General features: G+C 37.0%; 1 protein-coding gene, 1 non-coding gene and 1 pseudogene across 2 annotated transcripts; all 3 read left to right on the top strand.

Annotated features, from left to right (window-relative positions):
• Nucleotides 1–1,116: 1,116 nt before the first annotated feature.
• LOC103454064 (beta-fructofuranosidase, insoluble isoenzyme 1-like) lies at nucleotides 1,117–4,565 on the top strand. The gene is made up of 6 exons (XM_029093132.2): nucleotides 1,117–1,329; nucleotides 1,850–1,858; nucleotides 2,083–2,936; nucleotides 3,438–3,847; nucleotides 3,965–4,067; nucleotides 4,184–4,565. The coding sequence occupies exons 1-6, from the start codon at nucleotides 1,143–1,145 to the stop codon at nucleotides 4,379–4,381; spliced, it is 1,761 nt and encodes a 586-aa protein (XP_028948965.2). The 5' UTR covers nucleotides 1,117–1,142; the 3' UTR covers nucleotides 4,382–4,565.
• A 5,668-nt stretch (nucleotides 4,566–10,233) lies between these two features.
• On the top strand, nucleotides 10,234–21,308 carry LOC139191527 (1-aminocyclopropane-1-carboxylate oxidase homolog 4-like; annotated as a pseudogene).
• LOC114822374 (small nucleolar RNA R71) lies at nucleotides 18,389–18,495 on the top strand. Its single transcript, XR_003770450.2, has one exon. It is a non-coding gene; the product is annotated as a small nucleolar RNA R71 (small nucleolar RNA).
• Nucleotides 21,309–22,663: the final 1,355 nt, after the last annotated feature.

Consider the following 22,663-nt stretch of genomic DNA (forward strand, 5'->3'; position numbering starts at 1 on the left):
ACTCATGAGTAGAAAAGGAATGGTGTTCCAGATGGTAAAATTTTTGAATCTGAATATTTTTCGAAAAATTGGAATGCATTGAAAGGTTCCTAATTTCGTATTCAAAATTTTGCACTGTTCTCCCGGGTCACAAGCCTATTATCCTGTTAAAGGAATACCTACTGCTACTTGTAAACAATTTACCAAAAAGAATAATTTATATTTAATTAAAGTTTTAGCTTCTAAAATCATATATGGGCAATCAAGATCGTTCATATATCTTCGATTAAATTTTCTCGAATTAATATGTTAAGGATATAGGGAAGAGATTTAGCCTAATGTCAGAGTGCCTAAGGTGATAGTTTGGATTGGAAGTCAGTGTAGACATTGAAATTTCGGTAGACACATGGTTTTTGCCACGTATGCCCTGACATGTCGAAACTTTATTTGTGTTGGTGAATATTTATTTCGCCGAAATTTCGATGTCTACAGTCAGATATATTGAATCTTTTTTAAGACAAAATAGGATTTCATTACTTCATCAATGTCAAAAGAGGACAGGCATGTGAAGAGGGAATAAATCTTAGCTGGGTAAACCACTTGAAAGAAATGCCAGATGAGGAAAAATAGACGATGGCCTCGAAGCTTTTCAGTACGATTGACCAGGAACCTGCAAACTAACTACTCTCAACACTTTTGAGTCCAATCCACATCGATAACCCTGTTAATTATCAAGACAGAAATCTGACATAGCGCTACCAGATGTGTTGCACTAGAAGTTGAAATTGTCAAAACCGAAACTGCACGAAAATGACTGAAATCAAAAGTATAATTTTAGATACCCTTTGCATTGTTTTTCTTAAAAAAGTCGTTACTATGTCTATTAATGCAGTTAGAAGTGTCTCACGTTATTATGCTCAACATCAACCACCTTTGCGTGAAACAAGTGTCTCACATTTACTATATATATAATTGGAGTAGGGTGTGATCATGAATATGCATGAAAGACGGCCTCATACAAGTGCAAGAAAAGTTCTTCTCCTTATTGACCGCTGTGACGAATACCACCTTGTGTCTCGCTGAGCCTAGATCTATATATAGATAACTCAATCCCTATTTATCCAATAGCTCTTCTCTTATCTTTCTCATTGCACGTTGTAAATATGGATATCTTAAGAAAGTTATCTCCAGTTTTTTTATTCGCTTCATGTGTTTTTCTGATCACAAACAACAATGGAGTAGAAGGGTCGCATAGGATTTACTCTAGGCTTCAGAATGTTCCTGCCGGTGAGGTGAACCAAGTCCACAGAACTGCCTACCACTTCCAACCTCCAAAGCACTGGATTAACGGTATTTTTCCAAATCATCATGCTTGGTTTTCTGATCCAGGGTTCATAAATTGTAAATAGAAGTTTATAGATAGGACTTGTTCATAAGTTTTGTATCAGCTGACAGTTTAATCCCGATCTGCATGAAGGAAGAAGCCATCATTGCCCTAACAGATATTTCATGAATAAATGGCAAGCATGCACGTAATTTGTGCCCTCGAAATAATTGTATATGATGGCAACATTCTTAATGAACCTGGAGGTTTCTTCTACTTTTTCTTAATGCTATACGAAAATTAGTGAAAAATAATTGAAAAGTAACTGGTTATTTTTTTGGTTTGATATTTACATAGGCACTATTGTGCATGTGAGATTTCTTAATTGCTTGTTACTTCCCCTAATACATCATCATAATCACCATGGCAGTACTAATAATTATTCTATATTCCTAAATCTTTTAAAGATCACATTATTTCACTGACTCTTTTGTTTTGTTTCCAATTTCCATGGTGGCCAAAAATTGAACAATTCTCTATGGACAGACCCAAATGGTGAGTACCTTTGGAATAATGTTATTTGTATCACATTTTGACGACATTGCTGACTACCTCTTTAATAGAGGTGGACTCCACTTGTGTGTATGAAACTCACCTATAAATATTAGAGAGTTGGTGAGTAATGTGGTAAATAGGGTCCAAATAGAAGTGCTTTTTAGTTAATCCCTTCATTACCTGCTAGTTTTAATCTTTTCCGCTTTGACATGCAAATTGAACAGGGCCCATGTTCTTCAATGGTTTCTACCACTTATTCTATCAATACAATCCCAAAGGTTCAGTGTGGGGAAACATAGTGTGGGCACACTCAGTCTCTAAAGACCTCATCAACTGGGAAGCCCTACCAAACGCCATATTCCCCTCAAAATCCTTTGACATAAACGGCACGTGGTCTGGCTCCACCACCATTCTCCCCGGCAACAGGCCGATCATCCTCTACACTGGCCTCGACAATGACAAGCGTCAGATCCAGAGCTACGCAGTTCCAGTAAACATTTCCGACCCCTACCTTCGTGAATGGGACAAACCCGATGACAACCCCTTAGTCCTCCCTAGCTCGGACATGAATGCGAGCCAATTTCGTGATCCCACGACTGCATGGTGGCATAACGGTCACTGGAGAATGTTGGTGGGTGGCAAAAGAAAGAAATCAGGGATGGCCTGGTTGTATAGGAGCATTGACTTTAAGCATTGGATCAAGGCCAAGCACCCTCTTCACTCTGCTCCCCTAACCGGTATGTGGGAGTGCCCCGATTTTTTTCCCGTTTCCTTGCACGGCAAGAATGGATTGGACACGTCGAGAGTTGGCAACGATGTGAAGCATGTGTTTAAAGTGAGTCTTGATGAAACTAGGTATGAGTACTACACTGTTGGGCAATATGAGCCTGAGACTGAAGTCTATGAGCCGGATAAAACTTCGGCCGACGGCAGGGAGGGATTGAGATTCGATTATGGGAATTTTTATGCTTCAAAGACTTTTTTTGATTCTTCAAAGAACAGGAGGATCTTGTGGGGTTGGGCTAATGAGTCTGATTCAGCTGATGATGACACGGCTAAGGGATGGGCTGGAATTCAGGTATATCATAATTGCTTATTAATTCTAGGCCTAATATTTCTTTTCCCTCTCACTAGTTTTAGAAGGGTCACAATGTTAGGCCGCATTACTTACTACTTACATAATGTTATTGAAACGCACAAAATTGACGCATTTATTTATGTACTCTTAAATAAAAATAGCTGACATGTTGACATGCTCACTTTCTAATAAAGTTTTGGAAGAATCACAATGACCACAATATTGGGGACAATAATGTTATTTTAGACACATTTGCTGACACATTCTCTAATAAAAATGAGAATTTTATTGTATACGGGGGTCAACACGTATCAGAGAGAGTGCCAACAAATGTGTCCGTTGTCTATAAACCAATTGATCCTACATACCTCTATCAATATGATCTACAATTTAGTCGAAACAAGTTATTGTTTTCTATAATTAACTAGCAATATAATTATATGTAGAACTACATGGAGATCCCTTAATGTTTTTTTTTTCATGGGTGGTATAATTTCGTAGGCAATTCCAAGGACTTTGTGGCTGGACCCGAGTGGGAAACAAGTGCTGCAATGGCCAGTTGAAGAATTAGAAACTCTGAGGGGACAAAAGGTCGACTTGAACGACATAAAAAATATGAGGCAGGGAAAACTTGTTCAAGTTAAAGGAATAACTGCTGCTCAGGCCGATGTTGATGTTACATTCACATTAGAGAGCTTGGACAAAGCCGAGGAGTTTGATCCTAATTGGGAGAAGCTCGATGCAGAATCAGTCTGTGCCCTAAAGCGTTCGAACGTTCCAGGTGGGGTTGGTCCGTTTGGGCTTGCGACGTTGGCTTCACAAAACCTAGAGGAGTTTACTCCGGTGTTCTTTAGGGTTTTCAAAACTAAAGAGAACAAGCATAAGGTTCTCATGTGCTCTGATGCAAAAAGGTTTGTCTTTTGCCCTAGTCCTATCTACCTTTCTTATTAATAAACTACTATTCTAACTTTGATCTAGGATTATGTTTACTATATATATTTAACCCTTAAAATATTTGGATGGGGCAGTTCTACTTTGAGGCCGTTTGACATCAAACAGTATAGACCATCATTTGCTGGCTATGTAGATGTAGATTTAGCTGCTGAGAAGAAGATTTCTCTAAGAAGTTTGGTACGCATAACTTGAACTCTTCCCTTGTCTGTTTAAATACTACTCATTTTCTATAAGTCATTAATTAATTAAGAATTCAAAACTAATGTCATTTTTTTCGCGATTTCTAATTGCAGATTGATCATTCAGTTGTTGAAAGTTTTGCAGCTGGTGGAAAAACATGCATCTTATCCAGGGTTTATCCCACCTTAGCTATTAAGGATGATGCTCAATTGTTTGTGTTCAACAATGGGACTGAGCCTGTTACTGTACAAACCCTCGCCGCATGGAGTATGAATGCTCCTAAGCAAATGAACCAAAACTTGGAGTTCTGATGTAAATATTAAGGGAAATGTATGCTTGGTTAAGCAGTCAGGCTCTTATAATAATATAGGGAGAAAAACGGTGTATCACACACTCATTAGCCAAATATAGGCTTTAGCCAATAAGCTTGGCTTTCCTCACCATACATTGTGATATTTGACTCCCAATTTTGATTGAATAAATACTGTTTAAATATGGAGTCAATGAATAAATGTGTTAAATTAGATGCATTAAGTCTTTGAGTTAATGTAAGGGATAAGTAAGTTTTCATGCCTCCGCCCTCTCTAAAGTTATATCAACTTGGGAAGCTGGGAAGCAGGGGGCGGGTGGTTGTGTCAGTGACTCAGTGTGTGTGTGGGGAAGGGATAATTTCAGCAGAGACAGAGTATATCAATTTGACGTCGAGAGAGAGGTTGTCACATCATGCCCGTACCATTTTTTAGGGTAATACTAGAGATACCAAATTTTTAAACCAAATCTTGTAATCAAATCATGTTGTTGATGATTGGATTATCATTTAATTGTTGATTAACAAGCTTATTTTTTACTAGTAACACATTATTCGATTTGCAAATTTTGTTTAAAACCTTGGTTTCCTAGCATTATCCCCTCTCTAAAGTTAGAGGGATAATCGTTAGATGGGTTGGAATATCAAGGGGTGGGGTCTGGGAGCATGATCAGGGAGCAGGAACCATTGAGAGCAGGTTGGGGATGATGGATGCCATGGGTGCTTATCGGGCTGGTGGAAAGAGGGCTGGTGAGGGAAGGTGGAGTTGGTGAGTCGAGCGTTTTTGAACAAAACAAAATTATTAATAAAAGAAAAGAAGAAACGGGAGTTGATAACTAATGAGAGGGGTAAACGAGGAAATAAAATAATAAATTTGTTTTCAAGGTATTTATTATATAATTTTAGAGAGATATTATGCCCATCCCTTGTCTTCTCTTTCCACCTACCATATATTCACACCCACCATAAAAAATAAAAAGAGCACTCTAGCACTCTACTATATTCCCACCCACCATTAAAAATAAGAACACCTTTGACATGGCTCCCCAGTACAACTCCCCCTTCCCTTGCCCATGCAAAGCCCAAAATCCGATCACATCCACGACTTCATGTTGCTTGATTTCTTCTTCTATATCATGTTCTTCCATTCTATTTTTTCAATTATTTAAATAATATTTTGATTATCAAAAACTTTTTTTTTCTTTCATAAATGATTATATCCATATGAGTGAAATGGAAGCAAGACCGTGACCATCCTTCTGCACTTGTACCACCATCCCGAGTATCCCACGGCTAACAAAGGAGGTGATGCAACGACAACAACGAAGAGTTTGAGTTTCTCAACAATCAAAGAATCAAAGCCGAAAGAATAAGAAGCGAAATCGGTAGAGAAAGCAACTCCATCTCTGCTGCCACCGGAGAAGCCGGAGGCCAATGATTGATACGGCAACTGATGCATTTAGCGCGTTTTGGGATGTGGATTATGACGAGCTCGACGAATTCCACAAGATCAACTCATGTTATTCAATTATAGATTCATTTATTTATGATCCAATAAACACAAATTAAAAATTAAAAGGCATAAAATGAAGAGGAGATGTTTTAGAGAATTGAGATTACAAGTTGCACGGGTGTGGGTGGAAGAGAACGATTTGCTTTTGTTTTTCAATAGTCCTTATGTGACATTTTACAAGAGGATAAATTGGTCATTAATTTTTTTAATAAACATTGGTGTAGAAATAACACACTGGGTAGGGATAACAACCCTCTAATTTTAAAGGATAATGGAATCCACATGGCAACCAATGGACGAGAAAGACGAAATGAGAGAGAAAGGAAGAAAGCATTCCTATGTATACATAGATAGAGTAATGGTAGGTAGATTATTTGTAGATTAAATTTACAAATTAAATAATGTGTCATCAATACGAAATAAGCGGTTAATCAATACTCGAATTTGTAAGAGTAATGATGAGTAGAGTAAATTTTTAGACTAAAATTTACAAACTAAATGATGTGTCACAAATAAAAAATAACCACGTTAATCATCACTTAAGTAAAAATTCAATTACCAACTTCTACGTCATTTAGTTTACAAAATTTTGTCTAAAAAATATTCTACCTAGCATTATGATAAGCTCACATTTATATATATTTTACATCAAATATTCACTTGTCTTTTCTTAGTTAGTTCCTTATATTTTTGAGCTATTTACTTTGTTTTTGTGTTTTGTGGGATTTGTCAAGCAAAGAAAAGAAAAATAGTACAAGTGAGATTTTAAGTAACAAATTCGTCAAAACTGCCTGTGTTGATCAGCTGACTTTGGAAGCAAGTTGCAGAAAGCTCAGAATGAATTAGAGAACGAGCCTTATATGCTTGGAAAGCTATGGATGTCTATTTTCTGGACCATTTTTCAGATTGCTAATATCATTTTTCTAGAAGAAGTTATGACCGTTTTAACACTGAAAGGTTCCTAAGAAGCTGAGCAGTTTGTAACTGAAAGCAATAAATCCAATAAATCTAGCCGCCAAAACACCAAGAACAAGTCAGCTGATACCTATTCAAATATTAGAGGAAATGGAAATAAAGATAAGAATTAAGTGGGAGTATTGGGCTTAAAGGCTACCTAAAGAGTTACAATTGTTTTACCATTTCCTCTCACTTATTGTCATCACTAAATGGCTGTTAGTAGGGTGAGTTATGGAGAAGAAACTAGGGCAGCAAGCAAGAACAAAAAAGGCTGCAGGTTGCAGCAACAAAGAGAAGGAGAAAAAAAATAGAATAGAATAGAAAGAAAAGGCAAGGCAGCAGCGTTGGGGAAGGAAGGAAAGGAAGGAGGAAAATTTGGCATTCTCTTCTTTCGGTTTTATCTTCTCAAACTCATGTCTTTCTTTTGGTTTTATTTGATAATAATGTGTAACTAAATTTTTAGTAGTTAGGGGTGGTTTTGAAGCCCCGAATATGATTGCAAGTTTGTTATGACATTTTGTTTGAATTACTTTTATGAATGGATGAAAATTAGTTCACTACTTTTCTCATTGATGAATTCTTTATGTGTTTTCTACGGATGCATACTTAGTAAGCATATCTAGGATTATAATGCTATGAAATGTGTGTGCCTACCTTTGTCGAATGAGGACCTACATATATTCTAGAGTAGTACTTGTTAATTGCGATTAACATGTGAACACTTACGATGCCTTGTGATGATTCAAACTCTTTTTATTCTTAATGATTTCTACTTGTTAAATCTATGAACACACCATTCTAGATTGCATACTAGGAACTAAGTTAAGTTGAAAATGTCATTCTCTTAACATACTACATAAAAAAGATTAATAGGTTGAGTTCTAACATTGAGCCAACTTGAGCATCTTCATCCGGAAATAAAAGGAATTTGAATGAAACATAACATATTTCCATGATTATTTGATGGTGGATAGCAATTCTCCTAACTCATTTTTTTTTAATTTGTGAACTATTTAAAATTTGTTTCCTGTTTTTGTTCGATTTCATTTAAATAGCAAATCAACTCCAAAAATCCCAAAATTTTGTAGAAGTGTAGCTCTGTGTGTCTAGTGTCTGCATATAAAATTTCGTAAACTTTAGATTAGTGTAAGTCGGTCTAATAAGTATTTTTTGGTGGCTGGTCAGTAGGGACATCAACCAGTTTTTGTGACATTTTAAGTAGTTAGATAAAACAATCTTCTGCGGGAAAGACCCTTATTTTCATATGCTACAATTAACAAATCTTAATGTTAATAAGGAAAATCAATAGGACATTTGTGTGCTACTTTGTGGTGTGTTTTTAATCCTATCACATTACTCAATTGATAATCCAATCATCAACTTCTATGTATAAAATTTAGTCTACAAATTTAATCTCTCTAACATTACTTATAAAAAAGGTCGTACCCAGTGCACAAGGCTCCCGCTTTACGCAGGGTCTGGGAGAGGTGAATGTCGGCTAGCCTTACCCCCATTTTATGAAGAGGCTGCTCCCAAGTCTCGAACCCGAGACCTACCGCTCATGGGCGAAGGCACTTGTGGACTTAAGACTATTCTAAAGTTCAAGAAAAATTAAATAAAATGTCCATTACTTTTTAAAACAATAAAACATGTATTATATTGTCATTGCACAAAATCGAAAAGTGAGTACTCAAATTTTATCATATATATTACATGTTAGCACTGCAACAGAGAATTACAATTTCGTTTTATCATGCTTTCTACGTCTTTTCCTTTTCTGTGGAAAAGCTTATGGGTGTGTTTGTTTCACCTTCTTAAGTGAGATTGGACCAGCTATGACTATTATCCCATGTTTGGTATGCTTGGAGACTAATTTAAATGAGACTAGCTCGGACTCGTGTGGAGCTCTCCAAGCCTCGTTAGGTCATCTAAACTAGTCTGGCGTTGAACCATGGGATTGCTAAGAACGGCCATCCTCACTATGCTGCCTCTTTCTTCGCCATTCATCATTGCTCTTCTCTCCCTTGTTAGGTCGTCCAAAAAGTCTTTCATCTTATAAGACTCGGATGTTTCTTAACTGGATTAGAAATTTATCGAAGACTTTCTCCCCAAGGTTGCCTCCGATGTGAATCTCAAACCGAATCGGTTCTACAGTCTCGCGATTTCTTTGCTTGATCAAGCTCAGCTATTTGACGACGGCCTTAACAGAGCCTCTACGATGTTTATCTTCAGCCACATTCATGGGCTTAGGGATTAGACCTGAATGCGAGAGGAGCACCAATAATGAATTGGGTCTTTTAAGTATTTTTTATTTGTAATAATCAACGTTTTTTTCTTTGTTATTGGAAATTTAGATCTCTGTTTTTTGAGTTTTGAATGGGAGTAAGCCTTTGTTATTGAAAATTCGATAACTCTCCAAGTTGTAGGTGCACTTGCAATTCGTGAAGAAGAAGAGAGCTATGCCCTTTTATTTTTCCATATATTAATTTTGATATTTTAAAAAGAAAATAAATTAAAATATAATAATAATTTATTGTTAGTCCAGCTTCTTGATCTAGCACTACTCCAAACGCTTAATTAAGTTAGTTCAGCTTAGTCTAGTCTAATCCAGTTTAGGTTAGTTCTTAAATCTAGTTCAGTCTGAGATAGTTCGGTACAACAAACGCACCATATAGTTGTTGCTCTTGGAAGGCTTTTCTAGTAGTGGGTATTACTCTCATTAGTGCCGCTTGGTTCTGAAATATCACTACCAAATTACCAGTCTATATTGGACATCCACATGCATGAGTCTTGCAAAGGCTTTCTTCTTTTCTGTAAGTATTTGACCTTTCTTTTTCCTCCTTTTGTATTATTTTCCAGTTAAATGAAAAAGGAGAGGAAGGGGAGTTACACAGGGGATGGTGGATGAAATGCCCTCCCCCATCAAAATTGCCTAACCTAGCCCTGAGTTATGTGATGTGACGATGATATTAGTCACCACTAAAAAATTAATTAAAAATATAAAAAAAAATTAATTTAATTTTTCTATAAATACTTAATCATGTTCTTCTACCTCACACCATATTTCAATATTTTCATCCAATCTTTTATTATTATCTGAATTTAAAAATAAAATAACTATTTATTATTTTATAAAATAATAATAATAATATTTTAATATGAATTGCCTGAACTATTCAGTTTAGAGGATGAATTGAACAATTACTATTTATTTAAGGCAATTACTATTTACTTGGGGGATTGAATTGCCTATTGTCCAGTAAGCCTAGCAACACTGAAACTGCTCTTAAGTAAAATAGAACTTTCAGTGAGCTCATGACTTTGGCACAAAAAACCGATTAAAAATAAAGAGCACCAAACGCATCCCCGCCTTTATATGTTGTTAGATGAAATAATTGGAGACGCACAAATATATAGTTATATTGGATTGAATGTTCCGATTCTACCAGTTGTGCTAAGAAAATGGCAGCCAAAAATATTGATGCCACTTTGTACGACCACATGAAGGAAGTGAAAGAATTCGACGAGTCAAAGATGGGAGTCAAGGGCCTCTCCGACTCTGGCATCACTTCCATCCCTCAATTTTCATCCACGACCCTCAAACTTTGTCCGATCTCAAACCCTCAAACCAAAACACCACCACCACCATCCCCATGATCGACCTTTCCCACATCAACTCCGCTGCCCACCACCCCAAAATCGTTGACCAAGTGAAATCGGCCGCCAAAAGCTTTGGTTTCTTCCAAGTAACCAACCACGGGCTGCCCGTTTCTGTTCTGGGCGAAACGGTCAACGCGATCAAAGCGTTCACCACCAGCCCCATGAGGCCAAAGCCAAGTACTACAAGCGAGAGGAGGGAAAGAGGGTCATGTATACTAGCAATAACGACTTGTACCGCACGACGGCTGCCAGCTGGCACGACTCGTTACAAGTGTGGATGAGTCCAGAGAGGCCGGAGGTGGAGGATATACCTGAGACTTGTAGGGAAGAGGTGGTTGCATGGGATTTCCATGCAACCAAGGTGGCAACGGACGTGATGGAGTTGCTTTCAGAAGGGTTAGGGTTCGAGGGAAGGAGGTTTTAAGGAGCTCACCTTTTCGGATATGAGGCTGCGGGCATTGCTATCCTTATTGTCCCCAGCCTGATCGAACGGTGGGGAGTACTGCACATACTGATCCTGGGATTATAACTGTTTTGTTGCACAATCATGTGCCTGGGTTGCAAATTAGGCATGGGAATGAGTGGTTGGATGTGAAGCCTGTGCCTGGAGGTTTAATTATTAACGTTGGAGACTTGCTTCAGGTAAATCCAACTTGACAATAGCATGTTCATATTTTTTCTTGCATGTACCATTTCTCGTCCAACTACATAAATCGAGTGATATAGTTTTAATTCTGCAACAAGAGTATATCTAGAAGCACTTTTAGAGGAAATATTTTTGAGTTTCAAAAGCCCTTAAAGTGTTTTATACAATTATGTGTTTTCTTGCAAGAAGAATTTCAAGTATTATTCTACAATTCATTTGTCTTTTTTTACTAAAAATTAATTTCAAGAATATTTTCACAAAAAATGCTTTCAACTATTTTGAAATCACTTTCAACCAAACTGATAATTAATCGAATTCACCACTCCATCGTCCGCCCAGTCTCAGTAATGTGTCTTGGACATGTACAATAACTTTTCCTATTTTTTCTTGGACAAAAGTAAATGTTCACATGAGAAAAACAAAGAACGTTGTCCATATTTTGTTCGGTCAATCATTCCCTCGAACTCTTTTTTATCTCCTTTTGCAAATTCTATTTTGTTTTTCTTCCTTTATTTTCTCTTAATTTATTTAATTTCAAAATATCTCTCTTTATCAAATTTTTATTAGGACTAATTAATTTTGAAATGCAAAGTTAGGTGGAAGATCGATATTGCCGTCGATATTAAATCCCCTGCGGACCATGAAACAAACAGCCAAGAACTAAGCAACAAAAGCTCAAAACATCATCCAATAGTTAACCAAATTTCGTTCAAACAAAATGTTGAAATGTCATGTGTGAGCTAGCCATGTCAATGCAATTCCAAGCTCCTTTAAATCATCATATGCAAACATGTGAGTTTCTCACAAGACATACGCTCATTCACTCATAAGTTTTGGTTAATGTGTTTCACTCAAGTGATTTCATTGTACATGCCACCATATGCTTGCTTGTCCACCTAACTCGCTATCAATATTTAAGAAATACCTTGGATCAATAGGACTTTATTACGGTTGTAATGGGGCTAAAGGTGATAGGCACATGAAAGAAAGGATATGGAAATCAAAAATTTTGAGAAAGTACACTTTAGTAGTTTTCCAACACCTCAATATCACACCACCTCAAATTGAAAGCAAAATAATAAAACCTCGAGCACCTGTTAATCCCCAAATTCAACTTCAAAAGGAAATTTATACTCTGCAGACACATTTTCAACAAATCAACACTCTCCAATTTTATTTTTTTTTGTTTTGTTTTTTTTCAAATCTGCAAAGCTAAGCATAAATCTGCAAAAGCTACATCACCCATCAAATTCACATTTCATTGTAATACACATGCTCCATCCATATTTCTACATAAATGAAACCCCCAAGAGCACAACCCATGTAATACTTTCTCAAAACAATAAGGAATCGATTTCTGTGTATGGGCTCAACTCCAATATCGGAGCAAGGTAAAGAGATGTGGCTAACAAAGAAATAGCTTAGTTAAAGGCTCAACGGGCTACTACGGATAAACATAGCATATAAGGTAGGCATGAAAGGCTCAAACGATCCAAAGATGGTCTATATCACTTCCAAGTTATTACATGAATTGATTAATGAATCGAGAAGTATAAAGCAAGTTCTAGAGATACATGTACAGTGAGATCATTCGCACAAGAAGGAATGAGATTGATGCATAATGGTTCCATCATGTAAAGGCTTAAAAGCTCACAAGGTTTACAAATCTCACATGATTCACATATGAAACGCCAAATCATTCTCAAGTTTCACATTGACAAGACTAGGCACATTTATTTTTCAAGTTGATTTCTGGAAATCACAGTTAACACAAAGACAACGAAAAGAACTTAGACTTCTTGAAAGTAAGAAGGAAATTAAGATCAAATCTCATCATTGAATTGAGAAGTAGCTACAAACAACAAAAAAAATGCAATTTTTTTTTTTTAAACAAGAAGTAAACTAACGAAATATATTTCCACCCCCAAACTTAAGTATAGCATTGTCCCCAATGATAATGAAAGGAATTTTTAACAATAAGACATAAAAATGGAAGGAAAGAAATACAAAATGAAATCAATACACATAAAGAAAAGGAAAGAACACACCAATTTGTGTAGGCGAGGAGAGCGGCAGTAAAAATGCATTTTTGTTCCATGGTAGAATTCCAAATCATCCCCAAACTTGTTTCAACACGTCCCATTATGCATAACAAATGTGTGAGTAACCTGTGGGATTAAGAAACTTTGCAAGAAGTTGTGGTAAAGACTGCAAAATCATTACCTGCATAAGGGAGCAAAAGTAGGACTTAAACACATAAACCAGAAAACAAGAGAAAAACAGAACAAGAACATTTAAAATTATTCAAACTAAAGATGAAAGATAGAAAGCTTGGGTTGCCTCCCAAGAAGCGCTTTAGTTACTGTCTAGAGCTAGACATTTTGTTGGCAGTTTGATTCAAATAACAGGTTCCTTCAAAGTGATGGAATCCTTAGCAAGATCATATGGAGACTCCTTGTATAACTTCACGCGATGTCCATTAACTTTGAAGACAAAACCAGTTTGCATGTTTTGGATATCCACAGCCCCAGGAAGATGGACCTGTACAACACGATATGGACCATTCTAACATGATTTGAGCTTTCCTGGGAATAGTTTCAGTCTCGAATTAAAAAGCAAAACCTTCTGACCCGGTTGAAACTCTTTACGAAGGATGTGAGCATCATGAAATTTCTTGGTCTTATCCTTGTAAATCTTTGCATTCTCATAAGCATCATTCCTTATTTTTTCCAGTTCATTCAACTGCAGCTTCCGCTTCTCTCCAGCTGCCTGGTAGTCAAAATTGAGGTGCTTAATAACCCAATACGCCTTGTGCTCAAGTTCCATAGGTAGATGGCAAGATTTCCCATACACCAAACGAAAATGAGACATCCCAATTGGTGTCTTATAAGCTGTCCTATATGCCCACAAAGCATCAGTAAGCTTTAAACTCCAATCCTTTCGAGATGAACTGACAGTTTTCTCAAGAATCCTCTTAAGCTCACGATTAGATACTTCAACTTGTCCAGATGTTTGTGGATGGTATGGAGTGGCTATGCGATGGTGAATATGATACTTGGCACAAAGGGAAGCCATGGTGCTGTTTAAGAAATGCGTACCTTCGTCACTGATGATAACATGAGGTACTCCAAATCGGGGAAAAATAGTATTCTGCAAGAAACCTAACACCATAGAACTTTTGCATGTTGGAGAAGCTATTGCCTCCACCCATTTAGAGATATAATCAACCGCCACCAAGATGTAGAGATTGCCATGTGAAGAAGGGAAAGGTCCCATGAAGTCTATACCCCAAACATCAAATAGTTCAATCACCAAAATACTTTGTTGGGCATCTCATTTCTCTGAGAAAGATTTCCAACTCTTTGACACTTATCACAAGCCTGGCAGCATAGGTATGCATCTTTGAATAAAGATGGCCAAAAGAAACCACTTTGTAAGATCTTGGTCGCTGTCCTTCTTGGTCCAAAATGACGACCACATGCATAGTAGTGAGCAAACTTCAAAATGCTTTCTTGTTCTTCTAAGGGGACACACCGACGAATGATTTGATCTTGGCAATGCTTGAAAATGTATGGCTCATCCCAAAAGTAGTGTTTTACAGTGGAGAGGAACTTCTTCCTTTGTTGGTAACTGAACTCTGATGGTATTTCTCCAGATGCCAAATAATTTGCGATGTCAGCATACCAGGGTACTTGATGAGTAACCGCTAGAAGTTGCTCGTCTGGAAAGCTCTTTTGCAGGGGCAATGAATCTGCCTCATCAGTGCTTGAATTTACTAATCTTGAGAGATGATCTGCCACAACATTCTCACGTCCCTTTATATGTAGGATCTCCAAATCAAACTCTTGCAAAAGAAGGACCCATCGAATCAATCGTGGTTTGGCCTCTTTTTTAGATAATAAGTACTTGAGAGCAGAATGATCAGAATACACAATGACTTTAGCACCAATTAAGTACGATCGAAACTTTTCAAGAGCAAATACCACTGCAAGTAATTCTTTTTCCGTAGTGGCATAATTCAGCTGAGCATCATTCAAAGTGCGGCTGACATAATATATATAACATGGGGGAGCTTGTCATGTCGCTGACCAAAGACAACACTAACAACGTAATCGGAAGCATCGCACATGAGCTCAAAAGGAAGGGTCCAATCTGGAGCTGTTATAATTGGGGCTGATGTGAGAAGATCCTTCAATTTATTGAAAGCATCATGACAATCTGCATTAAAATCAAAACAAGCATCTTTAGCAAGTAAATTACAAAGAGGACGACTAATTTTGGAAAAATCCTTTATGAATCTTCGATAAAAACTAGCATGTCCCAAGAAAGATCTCACATTCTTCACAGAAGTTGGTGGTGGTAATTTGGCGATCACCTCAATCTTTGCCTTGTCAACCTCTATTCCTTTGCTTGAAATTAGATGTCCTAGCACAATGCCATGCTTAACCATAAAATGGCATTTCTCCCAATTTAACACAAGATTAGTCTCCCTGCATCTTTCCAAAACCAAAGACAAGTTATCCAAACATATATCGAAAGAATTACCAAAAACAGAAAAGTCATCCATAAAAACCTCGACAATATTTTCAACCATTCCAGAAAAAATACTCATCATGCATCGTTGGAAAGTGGCAGGGGCATTGCACAATCCAAATGGCATTCGTCTGTATGCAAATGTACCAAAAGGGCATGTAAATGTTGTCTTCTCTTGATCCTCAGGGGCAATTGGAATTTGGTTGTACCCTGAATAACCATCTAAGAAACAATAGAAAGAATGACCAGCTAGTCTCTCGAGCATCTGATTAATGAATGGCAGCGAAAAATGATCTTTTCTAGTGCTGTTATTGGGCTTTTTATAGTCAACACACATTCGCCATCCGGTGGTCATCCTTGTAGGCACAAGCTCGTTGTTATCATTCTTCACCACAGTAATACTAGTTTTCTTTGGAACCACCTGAGTCGGGCTTACCCATTTGCTATCCAAGATTGGATAAATGATACCTGTATCGAGTAACTTCATCACCTCAACTCTTACAATTTCCTTCATGATCGGATTTAGACGTCTTTGAGCTTCAAAAGTTGGTTTAGTCCCAGCCTTCATAAAAATCTTATGCATGCACAAAGCTGGACTGATGCCTTTTATGTTAGCAAGTGTCCACCCCAGAGCATCTTGATACTTGCGAAGAACTCTTAGTAATTTGTCTTCCTCTGTGTCATTAAGATCAGCAGCAATAATAACAGGCAAGGTCTCATTCACCCCGAGATGAGCATACTTGATGTGGCTCGGCAGTAGCTTGAGCTCTAACTTCGGAGCTTGCTCACTTGAAGGTATAAGGGGCTGCTTAGGCACTCCAAGGCTTTCATAAACACGTCGCCACTTTGGATTATGAATTGGTGCACTATCCAATGCAGCAATGACGTCCACCACATTTTCTTCCATAGATAAAGTAGCATCATGGTTGGTGAGGCAAGTTAACAGCTCATCGTTAGATGATCGTGAGGCAAAGTTTGCATGCACAATCCCATCCAAAACATCAACACGAAAACACTTTTCAAGTTCGAGAGGACGCTTGATTGCTTCAAAGAGTTTGAATACAACTGACTCTTTTTGCACTCTTGAGGTTAAAGTACCTGCTTCCATATCAATAAGTGTCCAGGCGGGGGCCATGAACGGTCGGCCTAAAATGAGAGGCACTTCCTTGTCTTCCTCCATGTCAAGTACAATGAAATCAGCTGGGAGATAGAATTTATCCACTTTAATAATCACATCTTCCATAATACCCAAAGGATAGGTCACAGACCTATCTGCCAATTGAAGATTCACAGACGTGGGCTTGAGTTCTCCTTCACCTAATTTTTGAAAAACAGAATAAGGCATAAGGTTAACACTTGCTCCTAAATCAATCAATACTTTATGAAAATCAAGACTACCAATAGTACAAGAGATAGTGAAACTCCCCGGATTTTTCTTCTTGGGTGGTAGCGTATGTAAGAGGACAACACTGTATTGCTCAGTTAAAATCACCTTCTCGTATTCCAAGAACTTTTTCTTTTTAGAACATAGCTCCTTCAGAAATTTGGCATATGATGGGATCTCTTTAATAGCATCTAATAGAGGCAAATTAATTTGAACCTTAGCCAACGTCTTCATGAATTCAATGCATTGTTGATCCTTGGAATGTTGTTGTTGTCGTTGTGGAAATGGCAAAGGTGGCTTGCATGGTGGCTTGTCAGAAGGTGCAAATAAACTACCAAGGCCTTTTTCCTTGTTTGCATCAAAGTTGTGTCGAGATTGCACTTTGTCACTTGCACTAGGATCTGGACTACCTGCTGCAGAAATAGCCTCTGACCGAGACTTTGCAACTAATGGTGCACTTTCAGTAAGCTCTTCTTCTTCCACTTCGGCTTCATGGTGCACCACTTTTCTGTTGTCATAGTTCTTGCCATTTCTCAATGTCCGTATTACTTTGCAATGCTCCATCCCTCTTGGATTTTGCTCAGATTGGCTCGGGAACTTTCCTTTCTCTCTTTCATTGAACATGGTAGCAAGCTGTCCAACTTGAGTCTTCAAATTTCCCACTGATGCCGTGAGATTCTGAATGCTAGTTTGTGTGGATTGGACAAAATTGTTGGTGCTATTAGAGAGAGCGGACATATGTTGAGCTAGCTGTGACATTTGATCTTTAAGAGATGGTTTCTTAGTCTCACTAGTTGATTGGTAAGATTGTTGGTATTGACGTGGCTGTTGGTTGCCACCCCAACTAAGATTGGGATGGTTCTTCCACCCAGGATTATATGTATTGGAATAAGGGTCACTTCTGGGTCTAATGAAATTATTCACCATATTCACATGCTCTTGCACAAACTTAGGGTAGCTATCCTTGTTGGGGCATTGAGTGATGTCATGAGTTGTCTCACTACAAATGATGCAAGCTTCTTGGGCATTGGGCATGGAAGAGACCTGCATTAAGGCAGCAAACTTGGCATTAAAATTCTTTTCCATTTTAGCAATTTGAGCAGAAACATTAGGAGAACTCTGAGAAATCTCAAAAACTCCCCTCTTTTGTGTTTGTTCTTCTGTACATTGTTGGTATTCAGAAGCCATCATATCAAATAACTCAAATGCTTCCCTTGCTGATTTTGACATTAGTGACCCTCCAGCAGATGCATTCACTTGACTCTTGGTGGTGGCATTGAGACCATCATAAAATATGTTCATTTGAAGGTTAGAATCAAACCCAGCATGAGGACATTTTGTGTACATCTCATTATACCGTTCCCAAGCTTCATGGAAAAACTCGTTTGGCTTTTGAGCAAAAGCCAATATCTCTTTCTTAAGTGCTAGAGTCTTGGAAGAAGGAAAAAACTTATTGAGAAATTTTTCTTGCAATTTTGTCCATGTTGTAATGCTATTGGCAGACAGAGAATGCAGCCACGCCTTGGCTTTGTCCTTCAAAGAGAACGGGAACAAGCGTAACTTGATAGCTTCAGAAGAGAAACCTCTGATTATGGTGTTGTCACATGCCTCAATAAAATCAGCCAAATGCATGTAGGGATCACTGTTTGGCAACCCATGAAAGGATGGCAATATGTTGAGGATGTGAGGTTTGATTTCAAAGGTTGTCCCATCTTCCACATCTGGATATATAATGCACCTTGGCACTGCATTGACTCTCGCTGCCAATGAATTCCTTAAAGGTTGACCTGCTGCAGGTAAGGCTAGGGCCATGTGTGCAACTGGTGCCAAATGTTGGAAAATAGATGTGCTGCTCTCAAGATCACGAAACAAATCCTTAAGAAAAGTATCACCAAGATTGGAATCTTGTGCTAAATATTTTTCTCTAGCTAATTTCCTTGCACTTTCTCTGGTTCAGGGTCGTAAGGAATAAGCACTTGATTCTTGGACCTTGTTCCAATCACCATATATTACACCTAAACAAACAACAGAAATATTAAGCCACAACAAAAATAAAAGCAAAATAAAATAAAACTTAACAGAAACTAACTAAACAACAAAGTGGAAAAGAAAGTAAGTAAACCTAGATGAATCAAAAACACAGTTTATGCAAATTGGCAACCACTAGTTAGTTAAACAAAGACAAAAATCTCAAACCACACATCCACTGCACTTAATCAAATATCGAAACTCAACTAAATTAATTGCTGTTTTTTTTAATTTTTTTTAATGATTAATAAAAATAAGACATAAACATAAGCATAAGAAAAATAAACACAAAAGCTCGGGAACTGTTGGCACAGTCCCCGGCAACGGCGCCAATTTCTTGATGGTAATTTTTACCATTTATAAAAGAAAGGGTTAAACCATAGAAAATTCTTGCAAGAGAACAAGTGTTGTAGTATAGAATGCCTCAAGAATATTTTCACCAAAAACGCTTTCAACTATTTTGAAATCACTTTCAACCAAACTGATAATTAATCGAATTCACCACTCCATCGTCCGCCCAGTCTCAGTAATGTGTCTTGGACATGTACAATAACTTTTCCTATTTTTTCTTGGACAAAAGTAAATGTTCACGTGAGAAAAACAAAGAACGTTGTCCATATTTTGTTCGGTCAATGATTCCCTCGAACTCTTTTTTTTCTCCTTTTGCAAATTCTATTTTGTTTTTCTTCCTTTATTTTCTCTTAATTTATTTAATTTCAAAATATCTATCTTTATCAAATTTTTATTAGGACTAATTAATTTTGAAATGCAAAGTTAGGTGGAAGATCGATATTGCCGTCGATATTAAATCCCCTGCGGTCTCATTCTTAAAACTAGGGGTGGGCACGGGTTGGGTTGGATCCGTTTTGGGCCAAAACCGAAACCGACCAAGTTGCGTCTAAAACCGATCAAGTCAGTTAACCGACAGTGGCAGGTTGGTTTGAGTCGGTTATCGGTTTGTGTGAAGACGAAAATACATAACAAAATTCTCTCCAAAAGCTTTAGAACATAGCACCAATATAAGTGATTGCTCAAGGGAAAACACAAATGAACGAGCCTTTTGAATGAGATAGATTATTTCAAATTAGTTAAATTTGAAATTGAGGTTACACAAAATAAGGAGAGCACCAAAGATCCCTATTCTTTTCCAAAAGGACTCTTAAACCAATTATGTTTTGTTTTCATGTAGTAGAAACACGGTAACTCAAACAAACTATTTATATTACTACATAGTACACTTATTAATTATGGTTAAAAAAATAAAATAAAGTAACCGTATCCTAAGAATTTTGAGAACCAATTGTCAAACCGATTAAAGTCGATACGGTTCGGTTTAACCATCGAAAATTAAAATTAAAAAAAAAAAAAAACGAAACGAAACCAAATCGTCTGTGCAGTTCAGGCGGTTCACTCGGTTTTTTATTTTAAATGCCCAGCTCTACTTAAAACTAAACGAACGTTTAAACTAGTCGTATTTTTGCAACAAAGCATAAAGGTGAAGGATGCATATCTTGAGAGATCAGACCAAATGTTACCTTCTTTTATAAAGAATAATATAAAAATGGATCCATTTCCTCACCATGAATGTGCATGACTCATGATGGCCATACTTATTCAAGGTTTGGTTTGATTATATTTTTTCAAATCGATTATTTATTTCTCTGTCCAATTAGGTTTATACCTCATGTTTATGTCTGAGGCTGCAGATAATCTCCAACGGGGAATACCAAAGTGTACAGCACAGAGTGTTGGCCAACTCATGGAAAGAAGCTCGGATCTCTATCGTGATTTTTTTCAACCTAGCCAAATGGAGAGAAGACGGCTGCTATGGACCTCTTCCGGAGCTCTTGTCACCTGAGAAACCACCAGTCTATCGAGACTTCACTGCCCAAGAATACCTTGAAAATTTCTATAGCAAAGGGATAGATACCAAGTCTCTGATTGAGAAAATCACTATAATAAATTTAGATATCTATCCCTTTTTTAATATATCAAATATATATGCGCCGTATATATTAAAATGGGTTAATCTCTTTCCAGTATGTTTTTATATAGGCCCTTCAAAAGAAGACATTCTTAACTTCAATGATACGAACTATGTATTTTATAAGTCACGATTCATAAATCATTCTTACAAAAATTCAATTCAATCCGAACCAATTTGCCTATTAAATTATCACGATGAGATTTCAATGTTTTTTAGTGAATAAAGTGTACGTCAATTGCAACTTGAAAAATAAACGGTTTGGATTGTTAAAGTTCAATATGACGTGGACCTCACTGATAGCGATTTTACCACTTGTAAAACAAAGGGTTAAACCATAGAAAATTCTTGCAAGAGAACAAGTGTTGTAGTATAGAATGACTCAAGTAAGGTCGATCTCCTCAGGGACTGGTATAAAAAATTTATAAGCTTTTATGTATTTAACTTAGTTAACTCTAAGAACTACACTAATTCAACAAAACTAATACTATTGTACGTGACTTAAACAAACATTTAAAAGGGAAATGGCTTATAGAAATAATGATTCAACTAAACAAAACAAGTAAATGAGAAAATTCAAGATAAAATAAAGGGAACTTTAACGAAAAGCACACGGTACTGTTCACTTTAACGAAAAACCATATTTTTACACTAAAAAGTCAATCCTGGTACTATTCACTTTACCCTTTATTTTGTCCTTATCATTAAAACTCAAAGTTTTCAAGCCCCTTTCATTAATTTTCCTTAAAATAAATGATTGAAGAAAAATAGATTGACAACATGCTAGAGTTCAACATTTACCAACAACACTCCTACGTAGCTCTTCCAATTGCTTAAGTAATCAAAAACACATATGCTTTGAAGGTTGGGTTTTCCTTGTGTATGTTTTACTTGTGACATTCAAGTTAAAACGCATACCACTACATGCAATTTATCCATGGCATTTGGATTAAATATAAACATAATAATTCATTAATCTTGATGAAAATCCCTTTGTTAAACCATGTAATCCCTAAGAGTATGATATTTATCTTAGTAGAAATTACAATCCTCAATCACAAGAAGCATAACCAATTTTAACGTGACATTCGTTCAAAATTGCATCCAATGACTTTTCTAAGCATCCTAATGGTGATCAATCATCAAGACACATAAATAGTTTAATTTAGAGATTGAAAATATCAAAACAAGCATGTAACAATACTTAAGCAATTGAAAGAGAAATCTACGTAATCATGTTGCGGCTCATGGCCTCACTCTAGCGAAAAGAAATTAGTTACACATAATTATTTGAATACATAAGAAATTATCAAGGAGGTTATCTCCTGATGATCTCCGATCCTCCTTCCATGTGGAGCTGCGACTCCCTTATTTTTCTGCTATGTTGCACGCTGCTTCTTTTGCTCTTTGCCCTCTGCCCTTCTTTCTTTTCTGCTGTGTTATTCTTTCCTTTTTTTTCTTCTGCTGTCTCCCCTTATGTTATTGCCTTCAACCAAAGGCAATAATTGCCAAAACCAACTAAAACTACAATTGGAAGACCAACCAAACTCGACTTCATAGTGGGTACCCCATGATCTCCTA

The sequence above is a fragment of the Malus domestica genome, chromosome 14 (genome assembly GCF_042453785.1).
Source record: "Malus domestica chromosome 14, GDT2T_hap1".
Lineage (NCBI taxonomy): Eukaryota > Viridiplantae > Streptophyta > Magnoliopsida > Rosales > Rosaceae > Malus > Malus domestica.